Source organism: Hesperophylax consimilis, chromosome 22 (genome assembly GCF_061612785.1).
Source record: "Hesperophylax consimilis isolate HC1 chromosome 22, BYU_Hcon_1.0, whole genome shotgun sequence".
Taxonomy (NCBI): Eukaryota; Metazoa; Arthropoda; class Insecta; order Trichoptera; family Limnephilidae; genus Hesperophylax; species Hesperophylax consimilis.
In genome coordinates, this window is record NC_142857.1 from 25,184,452 (window position 1) to 25,201,004 (window position 16,553).

At 37.3% G+C, this 16,553-nt stretch overlaps 1 protein-coding gene across 1 annotated transcript; it reads right to left on the reverse strand.

Moving 5' to 3' along the window:
* Positions 1-1,166: 1,166 nt before the first annotated feature.
* Positions 1,167-16,466, reverse strand: beag (IC cytokine homolog beag). Its single transcript, XM_089644914.1, has 9 exons — positions 16,186-16,466; positions 15,179-15,452; positions 13,010-13,180; positions 11,846-11,910; positions 7,070-7,322; positions 5,097-5,286; positions 4,369-4,542; positions 2,736-2,905; positions 1,167-1,340 (listed from the first exon to the last, which is right to left on the reverse strand). The coding sequence occupies exons 1-9, from the start codon at positions 16,341-16,343 to the stop codon at positions 1,254-1,256; spliced, it is 1,542 nt and encodes a 513-aa protein (XP_089501040.1). The 5' UTR covers positions 16,344-16,466; the 3' UTR covers positions 1,167-1,253.
* Positions 16,467-16,553: the final 87 nt, after the last annotated feature.

Here is a 16,553-nt window from a genome sequence, read left to right on the forward strand (position 1 = left end):
ATTTTTTGTGGTTTCATAATCTGTAGTCGTGGTGTTTTTGGATTTACCATCATGTAATATGTTTGTTCTACATTGATGTCCATTATTAAATGATAAATTTGTTTAAAAAATCTATTATTATTTTAATTGTTTAACCTGAGAAACCATTTTGCATTTTCAATGCATTTTGAAAATAGGTATTTTGCATTTTGCATTTGAAATGCTTTTCTAAAAACCATTTTGCATTTTCAAATGGAAAAGTTTTGACCCATTTTCATTTTGCATTTCAAATGGTTTTGGGTACCCATTTTGCACATCTCCGGTAATGTCATAGACCACAGCACCCTCCTTTTTGCCAACCAAGCCCGTCGTTCCACGGGTCGGTAAGCAATCGACATAAACCCAATGCTGCAAGACCCTGCACAGAACAGTTGCACACTGAAATGCGCTGCAGATCGTTACCTTGCTATAATGAACTTAATTTTCTGCGCAGGGTCTTGTTTCATTCCTTTTGTTGATTGCTTACTGACTCTTACTGGCTCATACTTGTCACACTGTAATGATTGTGTTAAGCAAAGATTTTTCATATTTTGGGTCCGATAAAGTTTCCATATGTACACATAAATGCAAAACTCCAACAAACAACAGACACTTTTACAAATGTGTTTGAATGCAGTTCGGTTTTTGATTTGAAGGCAGTTCGGTATTTTAACTGTTTTTACAAACATCACCGAAAGGTCCCACAGTGGACTGCATTGCAAACGGTTGCCTTACTTTAGCGAACTTAACTTTGATCAGGTTATTTCAATATGCGTTCTTCGGTACGACTGATGTCATAGATCATTCAAAGCATTGTCAAACCCTCTAAAAATATTGTCACGTGGTTTGCCTGCAGCTCGTTGAAATGATACCCGGATTTCATCTTAGGAAAAGTCAATCAATTTGAATGTCTGTTGCCAACAGACCTGGGGCAGAGATGGTGTTCAGATTCTTCTTGTCTGCTATAATAGCAGAGAACTGCTAATAGGCCGTGCGGTTCTGGTACGCAAGCGCCTGTATGTATTTTTGCGCATTCCGATGAGCATGTAATGTCCGGTCAAAAACACAGATGTCATTCATTTGCACAGTATTAAAACTATAAGTTAGAAGACATTACAAAAGAGTTAAATAAAAAGCCATATTTCTTCACACTTATTTAATATATGTACATACATAATAATATACAGTCACGGAAAGGAAACGTTAATATTTTTAATAATGTAAATATAAAATATTCAATATTTAGGTACTTTAAACTCTGGTTCGTCGCTGCCTCTCGCCGATTCTTTGGGAGTCTTTCTCTTCTGGATTATATTTTGGATCTGCACAAATGAAAAAACACAAATCAATAAATTATTACAGATAAAATCATAAATAATAGACACAGGGGAGATGACCAATGAATTAAGAGTTGACGAATTTCGAATTCAAAACCAATTTTGTATAAAAATATATTAATACTATCTGCGTCTGTCTGTTCCTTAGTACATCTAAAATTCATTTAAAAAACGAATTTTCACTATCATTTAGAGAATTTCTTCCGGAAGATTTATATATATATATATATAATATATGCATATTATATTTATAGAAAGTAGAGAAAAGTAGAGCAACACCGGGTACAGGTCAGATAGATAGTTACTCAACTAAATCTAATTTATATTTATCATTAGTTATGTGAACATTAAATGTACATTTAAAATAAAATAATAATCATGTGGGTGTGGGAGCATCTTAACCTATGGATGGAGAACCAGAGTTTACGAGGCAGTGATAACCCAGGCTGTCTCACAGTGGAGTCATGTACGAGATGAGCATTTATCTTCTCACATTATTGAAGTGTGGGGAAGATTGTGAAATGATGGAAGTGAGGTTTAGGTCAGTAATTATAAGCCTTAGTAGTAAGTCACTAGATATAAGTGTTAGACGTAAGTCACTAGTTTTAACCCTAGATAACTAATCGCTCGTCGAGGCGACGACGCGCTACTCGGCGAAATTCTAAATCACCTACTTCCCCCCGCTCCCCGACCTAGACTCTTTCATTACCTTCTTAATTTGAGTAAACAGTTCAGCACGTGACGCTATTGCGGCCACACGCATACTAGGACGTGCCCTATGACCATCTCGTCGTCCGCTGGATGAAAGTTTAGTTATAACAACAATTTTTATTTTTAAGGAACGTACATTCATATATTCTTATATTTATTGTTAATGTTGGCGAATCTACTACAATAGAAGCTCCGGTTCCATCTACGTCAAACGTGCGTAAAATTAGCTACCTGTGTCCATCCAAGGATGACCAAACACCGTTGCACCAGATGTAGAAAGGCTATTTGTGGTCCACATAATGTCGACATGTGTGGTCACTGTGTAGACTGATATTTTGATATTAATTTGTACTTTATTTGTTCATTATAAACCTTACTTTTGTGCCATGTAACAAGTTCCTATCAATAAAAATATTTTTGATTTATTTCTAGTGATTTATTGCGTAGACCACTTGACAAAAGTGTAGTTACAATGAAACAATGAAAACAGTTTAGTTATCTAGGGTTAAGTCAGTAGTTATAAGTCTTAGTCGTAAGTCACTACTTAATATTATGAATCTTAGTTGTAAGCCAGTTATATTTATTAATGCAATATATATATTTGTACAGTGGCCTCGAGGTGATTTTCAAGAAAACAGCACTACGCAAATCAGCCAAATATTGACGAACCTGTTGCCATTCGCGATCGAGTTCCGCCTTGTCATTCTTTTCACGATTGGTCTTTCTCGTTTTCCTCCCATCCATGGTCTTCAGTCCGTACTGGAAGGCTGCCTTGGGTAGTGCTTCCTTCTGGTTCATATAGGCGGAGTATTCTTCTTGCGTATCGAAATCCCAACGACCTGTAATGAAGAGTGCATTCAATCTAAATTTACAATGATAAAACAATAATTATTGTGATTTATTTTTGGGGTATTATGCTGTATTGCTCTACCTCCACCTTTAGCCAACATTTCAGACAGCGTTAGTGTCCATCATCAGGGCAGATGTGTAATATTTGTCCTGTTCTAATTCTAGGTTGAATTCATCGTCACACCGTATGGTCACCTAAGTTTAGGCCTAACAAAGGTTATCCCACAGGTTTCTTATGTTTCAGCATAGTGGCTTATTAAATTCAAGTCAAACTTGTCATTGTGTTTTTTTAAGAGTATTCATAGTTTTACAAACTGAATACTGTTAAAAATGCGTGAAAGATTTAAGGTTTATTTTTCTGATTATTATTATCGTACTAAAAATATTTAATTTTAATATTATCATTCATAAACGATATAAAACCGCACATTTCTAAACGGTTCCAACTGGCTACAACGTCTTTATGACACAGAAACCGCCATCGTCTGGTAAGACGGCTGTCATCAACGTCGCTCGGCGTGACGTCAACGTCGCCGAATTTACGAACTAAAATCAACATGTTGTTTTGGCAGCAAATAAAAAACGGAATATTTTCAATCTTGGAATGGAATTTTTAAATTTTTTTTTTAGATAATAATAAAATTGAAAATACTCCATTTGCAATTTCTCCTGCACAAAACTGGACTATCCAGGAATGTAACCAACCTGTCACAGCCTTTTTCAAGATCGTCATCATCAGAGTATTTTTCGCTCGCCATGCTAAGAACGTCCCTATGTTAAAGCGGACAAAGTTGTTGTACTTTGACACATCCAAATACCATCAAAGTTTTTTGTACGGATATCACTCTCACGGTTTTTTTTATTTTTATTATAACGACTATTGAAACATTGTATATATAAAATATGATGTTAAATATATGTATAGCAAATTGTATTTCTTAGTCCTCCTCACTTCTCTCTAGGGTGACCTGTGCTGAGGCGGACTAAAGTTATTCATTTCTGTTTTATTTGTTTTATATGTCGGCAGCAGTTTTTTCATTAATCTCTTTCAGCCAGATTTTTATTCTTGATTTATAATCATTCAAATTTTCTATTCGCTTTATATCTGGAGAAACATGTTGCGGAGTTTTATCGCAAAATAAATGTAGTTTCTTTGTCCGAATGTGGTTTTATGAATTGGAATATTTTTTATGTTATTGTGATTTGATCTGGTGTGTATACCCAGTATTGTAGAGGAATCAGTATTTTTTAGTAGTATATTCTTAGCATAGATTTGTTGTACGTTTGATACACCAAAAGACATTCTTACGGGTACTTTCAGTATGGTCTTTATGATTCCTTGTTGTTGTAAATAGTTGAATCTAAATAACCTTTTGATATTTATGAGGTTTTAGTAGATGGTTTACTTTTTAAAATTTGCAAAAAATTGAATATATATTTCAATGTAACTTACCGATGGGTCCCTTCTTGTTCCCGATGTCCATTTTGCTGTAGTCCACCTCGTCGTCCGAGTCGTCGATGGCGTCGTCCATCTCGCGCAGGCCCGGGTAGCACTCGGCGTAACCCTCAGGTTCGGCCGCAAGCTTGGACAGTAGCGACGCCGCCCGGACACGAGCTCCCGGAACCACTAAACACAAATATTAACATGTATTCATAATTACTAAACACAATGATTAACATATACACATAATTACTAAACACAATGATTGACATATACACATAATTACTAAACACAATGATTGACATATACACATAATTACTAAACACAATGATTGACATATACACATAATTACTAAACACAATGATTAACATATACACATCATTACAAAACATAATGAATAACATATACACATAATTACTAAAGCTTTTCATCGCAGAGAAATATTAATGACATAATTTAAAAACAACAGAAAGCAATATGTAATGCCTTCCTAATCAACACTTCTGCCGTAGTTCACCCTATGCTACATGGCGGGCCGGATTGGTAGAGGCCGGTGGAGGGTGACCCTCTGACCCCTCTAGCCGGACTCTCGACCCATCACCTTGCACCTCAGGGGAAGGCATGGATTCATATATTCATCACTCCTGGACACAACAGTTTATAGCACGAATAAATGCGGCAGAGGAATAGTTTAGGTGGTTTGATGGCTTCCAAGTATAGAATAAAGAAAAAACCATTACCATCTTCTTTTTCTTTCTCGATCGGCTTATCGAAGTATGACTTCCTCTTATCATCATCCCGGCTTCTCTCCCGGTCCTTATTGTCCCGGTACAGTTCCCGATTCTTCCCGCCGTCCTTGGCCGGGACGTAGTCTCCGAGTTCACCGTAGATGGAGTCGTCCTGAGGCTTCAGCAGTTTACCCGATTTATCCTGGAATAATAAAGTTTTTATTTATTGTGTCTTTTATTCTGACACAGCACAATAGGCAGAGTAATAGATTGCAATACATTCCTTGCTCCACATCTTTCAAATTTATTTAAACTCGAACGATGGCTAACTATATTTAGGTCTCATCTAACTATATCTACTACTTCTACCTCTGGAGTTGCTTTCCCCGACATTACCTGGACAACTGGACTTCATCCTCTGTAGTTGCTTTCCTCAACATTATCAGGTGCGGCCAACTGGACTACTTCCTCTGTAGTTGCTTTCCCCAACATTATCTGGACAACTTGACTTCATCCTCTGTAGTTGCTTTCCTCAACATTATCAGGTGCGGCCAACTGGACTACTTCCTCTGTAGTTGCTTTCCCCAACATTATCTGGACAACTTGACTTCATCCTCTGTAGTTGCTTTCCTCAACATTATCAGGTGCGGCCAACTGGACTACTTCCTCTGTAGTTGCTTTCCCCAACATTATCTGGACAACTTGACTTCATCCTCTGTAGTTGCTTTCCTCAACATTATCAGGTGCGGCCAACTGGACTACTTCCTCTGTAGTTGCTTTCCCCAACATTATCTGGACAACTTGACTTCATCCTCTGTAGTTGCTTTCCTCAACATTATCAGGTGCGGCCAACTGGACTACTTCCTCTGTAGTTGCTTTCCCCAACATTATCTGGACAACTTGACTTCATCCTCTGTAGTTGCTTTCCTCAACATTATCAGGTGCGGCCAACTGGACTACTTCCTCTGTAGATGCTTTCCCCAACATTATCTGGACAACTTGACTTCATCCTCTGTAGTTGCTTTCCTCAACATTATCAGGTGCGGCCAACTGGACTACTTCCTCTGTAGTTGCTTTCCCCAACATTATCTGGACAACTTGACTTCATCCTCTGTAGTTGCTTTCCTCAACATTATCAGGTGCGGCCAACCGGACTACTTCCTCTGTAGTTGCTTTCCCCAACATTATCTGGACAACTTGACTTCATCCTCTGTAGTTGCTTTCCTCAACATTATCAGGTGCGGCCAACTGGACTACTTCCTCTGTAGTTGCTTTCCCCAACATTATCTGGACAACTTGACTTCATCCTCTGTAGTTGCTTTCCTCAACATTATCAGGTGCGGCCAACTGAACTACTTCCTCTGTAGATGCTTTCCCCAACATTATCTGGACAACTTGACTTCATCCTCTGTAGTTGCTTTCCTCAACATTATCAGGTGCGGCCAACTGGACTACTTCCTCTGTAGTTGCTTTCCCCAACATTATCTGGACAACTTGACTTCATCCTCTGTAGTTGCTTTCCTCAACATTATCAGGTGCGGCCAACCGGACTACTTCCTCTGTAGTTGCTTTCCCCAACATTATCTGGACAACTTGACTTCATCCTCTGTAGTTGCTTTCCTCAACATTATCAGGTGCGGCCAACTGGACTACTTCCTCTGTAGTTGCTTTCCCCAACATTATCTGGACAACTTGACTTCATCCTCTGTAGTTGCTTTCCTCAACATTATCAGGTGTGGCCAACTTTACTTCTTCCCCTGCAGTTGCTTTCCTTAACACTATCAGGTGTGACCAACTGGACTTCTTCCTCCGTAGTTGCTTTCCTGAACATTATCCTCTGGAGTTGCTTTCCCCAACACCATCTAGGGGGAGCCAACTGGAATTCTTTCCCTGGAACTGCCGCCAGTATCTCCTGGATCCGCTATCTTTATTCATAAGCTATACCATTGTTTTCATTATAATCATTATTATATTATAATAATTACCTTATTCTTTTTAGCTTTCTTATTATGCCTCCCGCCCTGGCGTAGGTATGCCAGCACCTGCGCCAGCTTGTTGATGACAATGTCGTTGTTGGTGAGCGCTGGTGTGGCGTGGTGGCCCTTGTCGGCATTGGGCAGCTCGGCCCTACTCCGCATCAGGGTCAGCGGGATGTCCCACTCTGCCGACTCCTCCAACTCCATGATGTACGCCATGCGACCGGGGATGAAAAGCTCGTTGCGTTCTACGTGCTTTGATCTGGAAAAATATTGTCATTGCACATTAAATGGTGGCCGGTCGGTGGCCGAGTTGACATCGCGTTTGGGTCCCACCCAGAAGTAGTGTGTTCAATTCCTCGGCTGGCTAAGTTCTCCATCACAACACAAGCAACATTTTCAGCTTACTGTGGTGGTAGTAGGAGATTTTCAAATATTGTCAGGTTACTCGTAACCCGGGAATGTTTGTCTTTCTTTTAAAAAAAAAAAAAAAAATGTGAGCTATGTGACTCTGAGTACATTTTGAGCAAACATTTATGAACAAAGTAGGAAAAATATATTTTATTTAATATGAGAACATTAATTATTTTATAACAGAAATTTTTATGCGAGGCTCATATTCTATGCACAATTTTGTTCACATGGCTCATTTTTAATACCAGCAATAAAATATTTCATTCAAATTTGACACCCAGACCATAGTCTAGTGCTAAAGAGATTCATTATTTATTTAACGCCCAGAGAGCTTTTACATGTAGGTGGTACAATTTTGATGACAGACAATTTTAAAACATGAGAAATAAATAATAAAAATAAAATTACATTGAAAAATAATATATGCAACAAACAAAAATAAAAATAATAAGAACATAAATTAAAAAATACAGCAATTTGACTTGTTTACAAAAATACAACTTCCACTTAGGAATAGTGTTGAAATAAATCTTTTACGTGATCCACAAAATTCGCAAAGTTAATATTAAATATATCGACATCACCTAACTATTGGTTTCCCATAGTGTGAAACCGTTGTATTGGGGAGTTCGCAGTGTAATTGCGCTTATGTGTGTTGCAGTGGAATAGTGTATTTTGTCGTGTTGTTATTGTAGGTATTCGTAAGTTTATGAGTTGTAGAAGTTCGCAACAGTCGAATTTAGAGTTTAGAATTTTGAATAAAAAAGTTAAGTCGTTTATTTTACGCCTGTCTTCCAATGTGTGTATTTTTAGAGTATTTAATAAGAAATTATATTGTAAGTCTTCTAGTGGGATTATGTAAGATTTTATTATCACAAAATATATGTGAATGTTGTGTACATACCATAACAATTTGAATTGTGTAGTGGTATGCAGATGATGTGACATTATTTTTTATTAAAATAATTTTGTACTATTTTGGCAAAGTACATTTATTTGACTTTGAATGACACGTGTTAATAACACTTATTGCAAATGCCAGAATTTGGTATACAGAGGCAATGGAGGAACACACCCATTCTCGCGGCGTTGAAGCAACTCTAGCCAATTATTCTACTGATCTAATTTATAAAGAATATTGGTGTCAAAGGATTCCCTACTTTTTTCCCAGTTTCAAAGATTTTAAATTTGTGTTTAATGTTTCATAATTTAAAAAGAAGTCAAATTAGCTCTTATTTAAAATGCAAAATTTTGATTGATGGCACATGGCTCGTTTTTTATGTCCGTGTGTATTATTATCAAATGGCTCAAATTGTAGAAAGATGAAAAAAAAAACTGGATATTTAACTAATTTTCGTCAAAATCGTAACATAGCCCATATTTAATGTGCAAATGATGAAATACAGATTTACGGGGTTATAATTAATATATTTATTTATTAGGTATACATGGTGTCCGGAAACTCAGGTGTAGTACAAGCGAAAAACTGGTGAATCTACATCACATAGAGAACCCAAAGAACTCTGAGCATTTCAATTTTATTATTAAAAAAAGTTTTTTTCCATTATTTTCGGCAACTTTAATTTTAAAAGATCTGTACAAACGATTATGGTAAAAAAGGTTTGAAGCTATATCAAAATTTTGTTCACTAAATTATGCAACAGATTGTCAATAGATGTCTCTATTCTCATTTTAATTTATCAATAGAGCGAAAGTAGAAACTACCTGTTTTACCATTTTGAACCATTTCTTGTTTATGATACAGACTCAAGCGGTCAGTGGCTGAGTTGGCATCGCGTTTGGGTCCCACACAGGCGTAGTGTGTTCAATTTCTTGGCTGGCTAAGTCCTCCATCACAACACAGGCAACATTTTCCGCTTACTGTGGTGGTAGTAGGAGATTTTCAAATAGTGTCAAGTTATTTATAACCCGGGAATATTTATCTTTATTAAAAAAAATATATACAAATTTGACTTACTCTAATTTTCAACTCTCAACGGACAACAGCTTGTGGCTAAGGGGTCCTTGCTTGTCTCTATTATACTAAAATAAAATCGCTAGCCGCGTCTGTTAGTTCTTATAAATTACGCGACGGATTTTGATAGGGTTTTCACTATCATTTAGAGAATTTCTTCCGCAATACATGTTCTTTTTTTTATTTTTATTTTTTTAATAACCACTGAGAACATTAGAACGTCAAAATACGTAAATATGATAATAGCAGTCAAGACATTAGAACGTCTTTTCACGTAAACGCGTGAGATTTTACAAAAATCGATTTATTTCCATCACTAGTATACGGATTGCCATGATTTAAAAAACAGAGTATCGATAATGAATAACGCTACGCGTCTGTATTCAAGAATATCTATGGAATGTAGAGGTGCATTATCTAAGTCGATTGGATCTGTCATCTTGTTCGTTCATAATTTATTGCGTTTCTAAATAATTTAAGTATTAAAAATATTTTAGTTTGGACGGTTAATATTTTGAGGTGACTAATAGTTTTTAATTATATTTCTTCAATATATAAAGTGTTATTTCTTTATGATACTCAGAAAAAAGTATATTCAGAAAATGTATATTTAGAAACGCAAATATTTACGTATAACAATACAATACGATAGTGAATTTCATAATCTTTCCAAAACATTTTTTAGAATGAGGCTACGTTTCCCAAAACGTGAGTTATGAAGCTTTTAACAAAACTCGTAAATATCACAAAAATTTTCACGTTTTGACAGTTCGCAAAGGAACACAAAGTAAATAATAGTCTTTGTCAGAGAGGTTAACAATATAAAGTTTTTTTACAGGTTTTTTTTCAATGTCTGTCTCACTAGGATAAACGTGTGTCGAGGCAGACGTATTGAGTACATAAATTAATGTTTACATATTATTTGATACATATAATATTTCATAACATTAAATGACAATGTGAAAATGATAAAAAATAATAATAATAAATGATAAATTGGTTAATCAGCATCTAGTACATACTTATGAGGGGATTATTATAAATTTTTTGATCTTGGATCTGTCTTGGCTGATGATCCAAGACTTGATGTCTGTTTTATATTTTGAAAAAAATTCAGTCTCATGGCTAGTGGGAGAGCATTATATAGCCTTGTTGCAAAATATCTAAAATTTCTCTGGCCAAAAGTTGTTTTAGCAAAGGGATTTGTAAGAGATTATGTATGTCCTTTGGTTCTAGTATCACGAGCAGTTTGGACATTGTCAAAAGTAGTTTTGTGTTTGAAGAGGTATGCTAGTATGTTTTTGGCATAAAGTTGCCTAATGTCCATAACACAGATTTTCCTAAAGATTTCATCCGAGCTGCTTGTGATTGGTAGTTTGAGGATAATCTTTATTATAAGTTTCTGAGCTTTAGATATTGGTATCAATGGCGGTAGCGTTTGCTCCTCCCCATGCTATGATACCATACTCTATTAAAGATTGACAAACTGCATAGTAGATTGTTTTGAGCTGGCTTAGGTTAAGAAAGTTGCGAGTTTGTCTATAAAAGTAAATGAATTTTCTAAGTTTGTATGCTGTAGTGGTTATATGTTGTTTCCACTTCAAATTGCTGTCAAAAATAATAACTAAGTATTTAATTTTAGTTACCTGTTCTAAATACGGGCAATCACATATTATATAATACTTGCATATTATATTTATAGAAAGTAGAGAAAAGTTCAGCAACGCCGGGCTAGTTATTATTATATTGGAATAATAAAAGTGATTGAACTGTTATAACTGTGCCCTTTATTTAACAGCGACTAAAGGGTTAAAAAAAAAATTCCAACTTCAACGCATTTTGAAATACATTAATCGGCTGATATTAACTCAAAAGCGATGTGACCTAAAAAATACCAACTCCAATCAAAAAAAATTACTCCGCAAAATCGACTCAAATTGTCATGTATATTATGTACTAGTTTCTAGCTTGCACTATGAGTTTCCGGAAAAAAAAAAACAGAAAGTTTGATAGAATTCAAATTATATCAATAAAGATTTCCATTTTATTTACTCTCCATAAATTGAACTCCTTAGCTCATGTTGGTAGGAGTATTGTACAAATAATAGAAAATAATACTTAGTGGGTGATATGTACATGTACAGTCCGTCAAGAAAGTGTAGAAATTTGTTGTAATTAAACCAAAATATTTTATCACTATGGCAACACTGAACAAAATTACATATTATAGTATGTAGTTTTAAATGTGAGGTTATGATTGACTCCCGAAATTGACAGTAACATTGAACAGGATAAATGATATGACACAATTGAGCAGTATGTAGTTCTTATTTTAATAAAAACGCTAATAAAATAATTAAAAGTTAGTGGTAGAAAAGTACAAATAATTGGCTTACCTATGGGCTGCAAGTGTTTTATATATATCTTTTCCTAGTTTTGTTTTGAACTCCATTTCTTCATCCTGTTGACAAACAAAAAATAAAACAATAAAAATTATTACATATCACTAATTCTTATGGTTAAGACGATGCACTACGTGGTGTAATATTTTAAATTGAGCCGCTATCACTAACAACCCTTACGTAGATGGCGATAAGGTTTAAATTCCCGCTTAACACCATCCGCCTGTTTTGATTTATGCAAGAAAAAAACATGGCCAAAAAGTGCCTTTTATTTTATTTTGGGGATGTTCAGGCATAAATATATAATATTTTTTCGATCATTTTATAAATAACTTAATTTCCCACATTATACAATAAAATCATAACTGATAATGGGTTTGTAAATAGGAGATTTTGAACTTTAAAGCAGTTTTCATAGGCCTTATACATTATTTTTTTCTGGGCTTATAAAAAGACTTATCTAAAAAATACTTAATTATTTCAAAGGCCAAGATGTATTTTACTCGTACTATTTAATTAAAGCATCTGAAACATTTCTAGGCGGCCAAATTTTCAAACCGAAAACACATGATTTTGCATTACTACGTATGGCATCGCCTTAATTACATACAGTTCTTAAGTTTATTTTTCTTAACCAGGAGACGTTGCCCATTGCCCAATGACAACTCGGTGCAGAACGTTAGCGACTATTGGGGCGATAGCACAATGGGCGTGTGGCCTGAATGCTTAAGGGATTTATGCAGACCGTCTTATCAATAAAAATAAGAAGCAGTGGCAGCTTGTACTCACAAAAATGAGAGGTGCGCTAAAAACATTGCCAGTCCTACACCAACTAAAAAATACTAGCTATTTTTAAGCTTATAGCAAACCTGAAGGAATTATCGGAATGTAAAATTTTATCTGGACATTATAGTTGCCCTGGCATCCAAGAAATCTTCACCACCAACCCATACCCGGATTTGAAGGGGCAGCTGAGAAACTCGATTTTCGGCGTTTTTTTTTCATAAAATTTCGAATTATGTGGGAATTCGTTAATTCGCAATTTGATTTTTGGTGTCCCGTGGATTTCGAATTAACGAGGGTCTACTGTATTCACATAAATTAAATAAAATACAATAAGTAAAGCATGTAGAATTATAAATATTAAAGATAATCAACCTCTTCCTTCTCCTTGCGTTCTTCATCCTGTCCGTTGGCTAACTCCTCGAGCTGCAGTTCTTGCTCCGTCTCCCGGGAGACTATCTCTGAGCGGACCTTCTGCAGCAGCGCGTAGTCCAGCCCCTTCACCAAGTGGGTATGCTCCATGTCTCCTCCCAAGAACTTGGACTCCTGCAACCAAAACACACGGAATTATACATAGTTTATTAGTTGAATGGATAGATCCAATGAAATATGGAACAAGAAATATAGGTTAAGAGGAATGTCTGCGCTGCATTTTTCATAAAATATAGGCAAAGAGGAATGGATGTGTTGCCTTTTTCTTAAAATATAGTGTAAGAGGAATGGCTGCACGGCCTTTTTCATAAATGCAGGTATATCTTGTAACTGTTCAGAAGTTTTTAATATAGGTTAAGAGGAAAGGCTGCGATGCCTTTTTCATAAACGCAGATATATATCTCGTAACTGTTGTCACGTAACGAATTGACACGTTCAAAACTCCCGCGAATTCAAATTAGTAGCTGCAGTTGTAACCATTGTTCGCTGTGCGCATGCGTGCACAGTGAGGTTGGTAGCACTGCCCAGCGCTCTACACGCGGGCACACTCTCCAACGCCCCTCTCGCCATCTGACCTCGGCCTTGTCAACACGTGAGCGTTGCCACCAACACAGACGCTACCATAAGCGCGCCTAAATTAACGACTATTTTGCACAAGTACTTTATAAAACCTGTATCTATTTTGTGCCAATTCACGATGGAGAACTGTGCGCGCCATGGCGCATACAGTACAGCCGATAACCGCCAGTTGTGGTTCAACAAGTACGAGATCCTTCCTGCAAAACCCATGTAAGCTGATAACTATCATTTCCCTTTATGTGCCTTTTATGTTGAATCATGCTCACCTACAAAGCTTGCCAGCCAGAACCTAAAATACCGAGAGAGATTGTTCCTACGAAAAGCTAGAAATGTTTAGGATGTTTATGACTCTTTTCAGTTGTGTATCTGTTATGTAAATGTGCTTTGTGAAATTACTTTCATATCCCATCTTTGCGTTTCCTTTGACGAATATGGAGTGGTTGTTTGGCCTTTAGTCCCTCGTGTAAAAGCCCAATTGGCTGACCTAACCCCTGATGACACGGAACTCAATTTCTACCACCTGAGCTAACGCCGATTTGTTCCAAGGCACCCTTTTTACGATGGACCCCCCGTAGGGAATATTGCGGCCCTTCACACTGTTCAGAAGTATTTTATTTAATTTTGTTGATTATTACAAAATGTAGGCCATTAAAAAAATCATCATTTTATAATGTTATGGGAACATATATCTGGGTATAATTGTCTGGAAACTGGTGAATCTACAACACATAACAGTTGTTAACCCTGTACCAATCTCAAGTTTGCGCAATTATACAATTTGGGAGCCACCTCTGGGCTGGAGCCCCAAAATACTTGATAAACCTACTTGATTCTGTGCAAAGGACGGCGGTCCGTTTGATTGACAATCCGTTGTCAACAGAGCGATTGCCATCTCTAATGCACAGATGCAATGTAGGCATGCTGAGTCTGTTGTACGGGTATTTTAAGGGAGCCCGCTCTAAGGAGCTAGTAGAATTGATCCCCGGTGCACCGGTGCACAATGGTGAATTTCGAAATACACAAGCGAAACACCAGTTCAGAAACATGAAAACGGGTCGTTTATTCGACTCGTTTTGTGTAAGTTCATATAATCCAGGACTCTTTAAAATCCTCATTAATAAATCCCTTTCTACAGCCCCTACCTTAACCTGCCTCACAACGCTTCCCAGCCTGGTGGCGACATAGTTCAAAAGCAAAACAAAAGCAGTGAAAACTAATTGTATGAATTATTTTAGTTAACATTGATTATTCTCTGTAATACTATTATACTGTAAATTGATTCATTATTTAATAAATAAATACATTGTTAAATTAAAACCACCCCAGCCTGGAGCACTCCTGTTCCGGAGAGACAGGTACACGAGTGGGCGCTCATTTGTTAGGACTTGTAACACGTGCTCTGAGGAGAGGAAGGATGTTGGAGTTCAATCGACCGGTATACATGGCAACCTAAATATGCTCAGGATTAAGCTAGTTAAAATCCTTCAGGTACATGCGGTAACGACCTATATAGTGAAGATTTTATTTCCTAACCTGAATCATCTGCCTTCGCCTCTCTTTGGCATCCAGACTGGACTTGATATCGGGAGCCACGGCCCGGTAGGCGCTGCCCCCCCCGGGTGCGCTGGCCCCCTCAGCCCCCGTGTAGTCGGGATTGTCTCCGTCCCTCCTCTCCCGAGCCCTGTCGCGGTACTTCTCCGCCAGTTCGGCGAGCTTAGTGTCTTCCTGCTTCTTCAATGCGGCGTAGAAGGACTTTTTCTTTCGCCGGAGTTCACCACGATCTTCGGTTTCGGGCGGAGGCATGGCACTGAAATGTTTTAATTAGATAATTAATTTACCCCGAATGAATCCATAGAACGCCACCCATATTTGTCTTGGCACACACGACATATGTACATGGTGGACATTCGTGATATGAGAATGGGTCTACGACTCATTGTTGAGTTAACAGCTCCACGATGGAATGATATGCTGGCCTCTGTGTTTCTTCCTTCCTACAAGATAGGTTTCTTCAAGACCCATGTTCATGCCTTCCTCCCCGCAAAAAGACTCTCCACACAGCATCCCTAAAGATGACATAGGCCCTGAAGGAAATTATTTTCGTTTTTTAGGATGTTAGTTTGGGTTTTATAATAATAATTTATGCATTTTTCCTAACCTTCAAAACATAACTTTGATTGATAAAAAATTGAACTGAAATGCATCTTTTACCATCTCCCCATGCATAAATAGTCGTTTCATGTAATAATTAAGTAGAAACCAAGTGTCATTTATATTTTTTTGTGTAATACGCGTGAGGCGGAGATTATATTAACTAAGCGTAAGGCGGAATTCAAGTATATTTAAAAAACCTTCGTCTTATGTTCAGGGTCGGCCCTGAGCCAAACGGCGCCGGGCGTTGGTAAAAACCTCAAGGGCGCTGAGTTGGGTATTATCGGCGACTTGGCTCCTCGACGCCAAGTCGGCGCCCGGAGCGGACTGCTCCAATTGCGCCTGCACAGGACCGGCCTTGAATATGTTTGAGGTAGCGAAAAATGTACCTGGCATTTGCAACAGCTTCCCTGACAGAGCCAGCAGGATGAGACGAACTGGATCCAGAGGCATTGCGAGGGGTCATCAGCAACTTCCTGAAGTCATCATTGGTGAGGCGTTGAGACATCGGAGTCTCCTCCACCCCGACATGTTCATCTTGCGGCATCTTGACTGCTTTTTATTATCTACCAATTAACAATTATTAAAACCAATCAATTAACTTTGTAAACACGACTGTTTATTACATTCCCATATCCATAGATATTATATCCAAATAAAGCACTCACCAGCTAGCTGTCAAAATTCAGCATAGCCAATTGTAGAATTTAAATATATCCAGATTAGTGCGATTTGGATGAATCCATCTCCGAGAGTG

Excerpts from the sequence above, each read along its gene's own strand:
- beag (XM_089644914.1), bottom strand. The coding sequence starts at position 16,343 with ATGCCGCAAGATGAACATGTCGGGGTGGAGGAGACTCCGATGTCTCAA. Across the intron at positions 11,911-13,009 it reads AACGCAAGGAGAAGGAAGAG|GATGAAGAAATGGAGTTCAA; the intron begins GTTGATTATCTT and ends GTTTGTCAACAG. Across the intron at positions 1,341-2,735 it reads TCGATCGCGAATGGCAACAG|ATCCAAAATATAATCCAGAA; the intron begins GTTCGTCAATAT and ends TCATTTGTGCAG.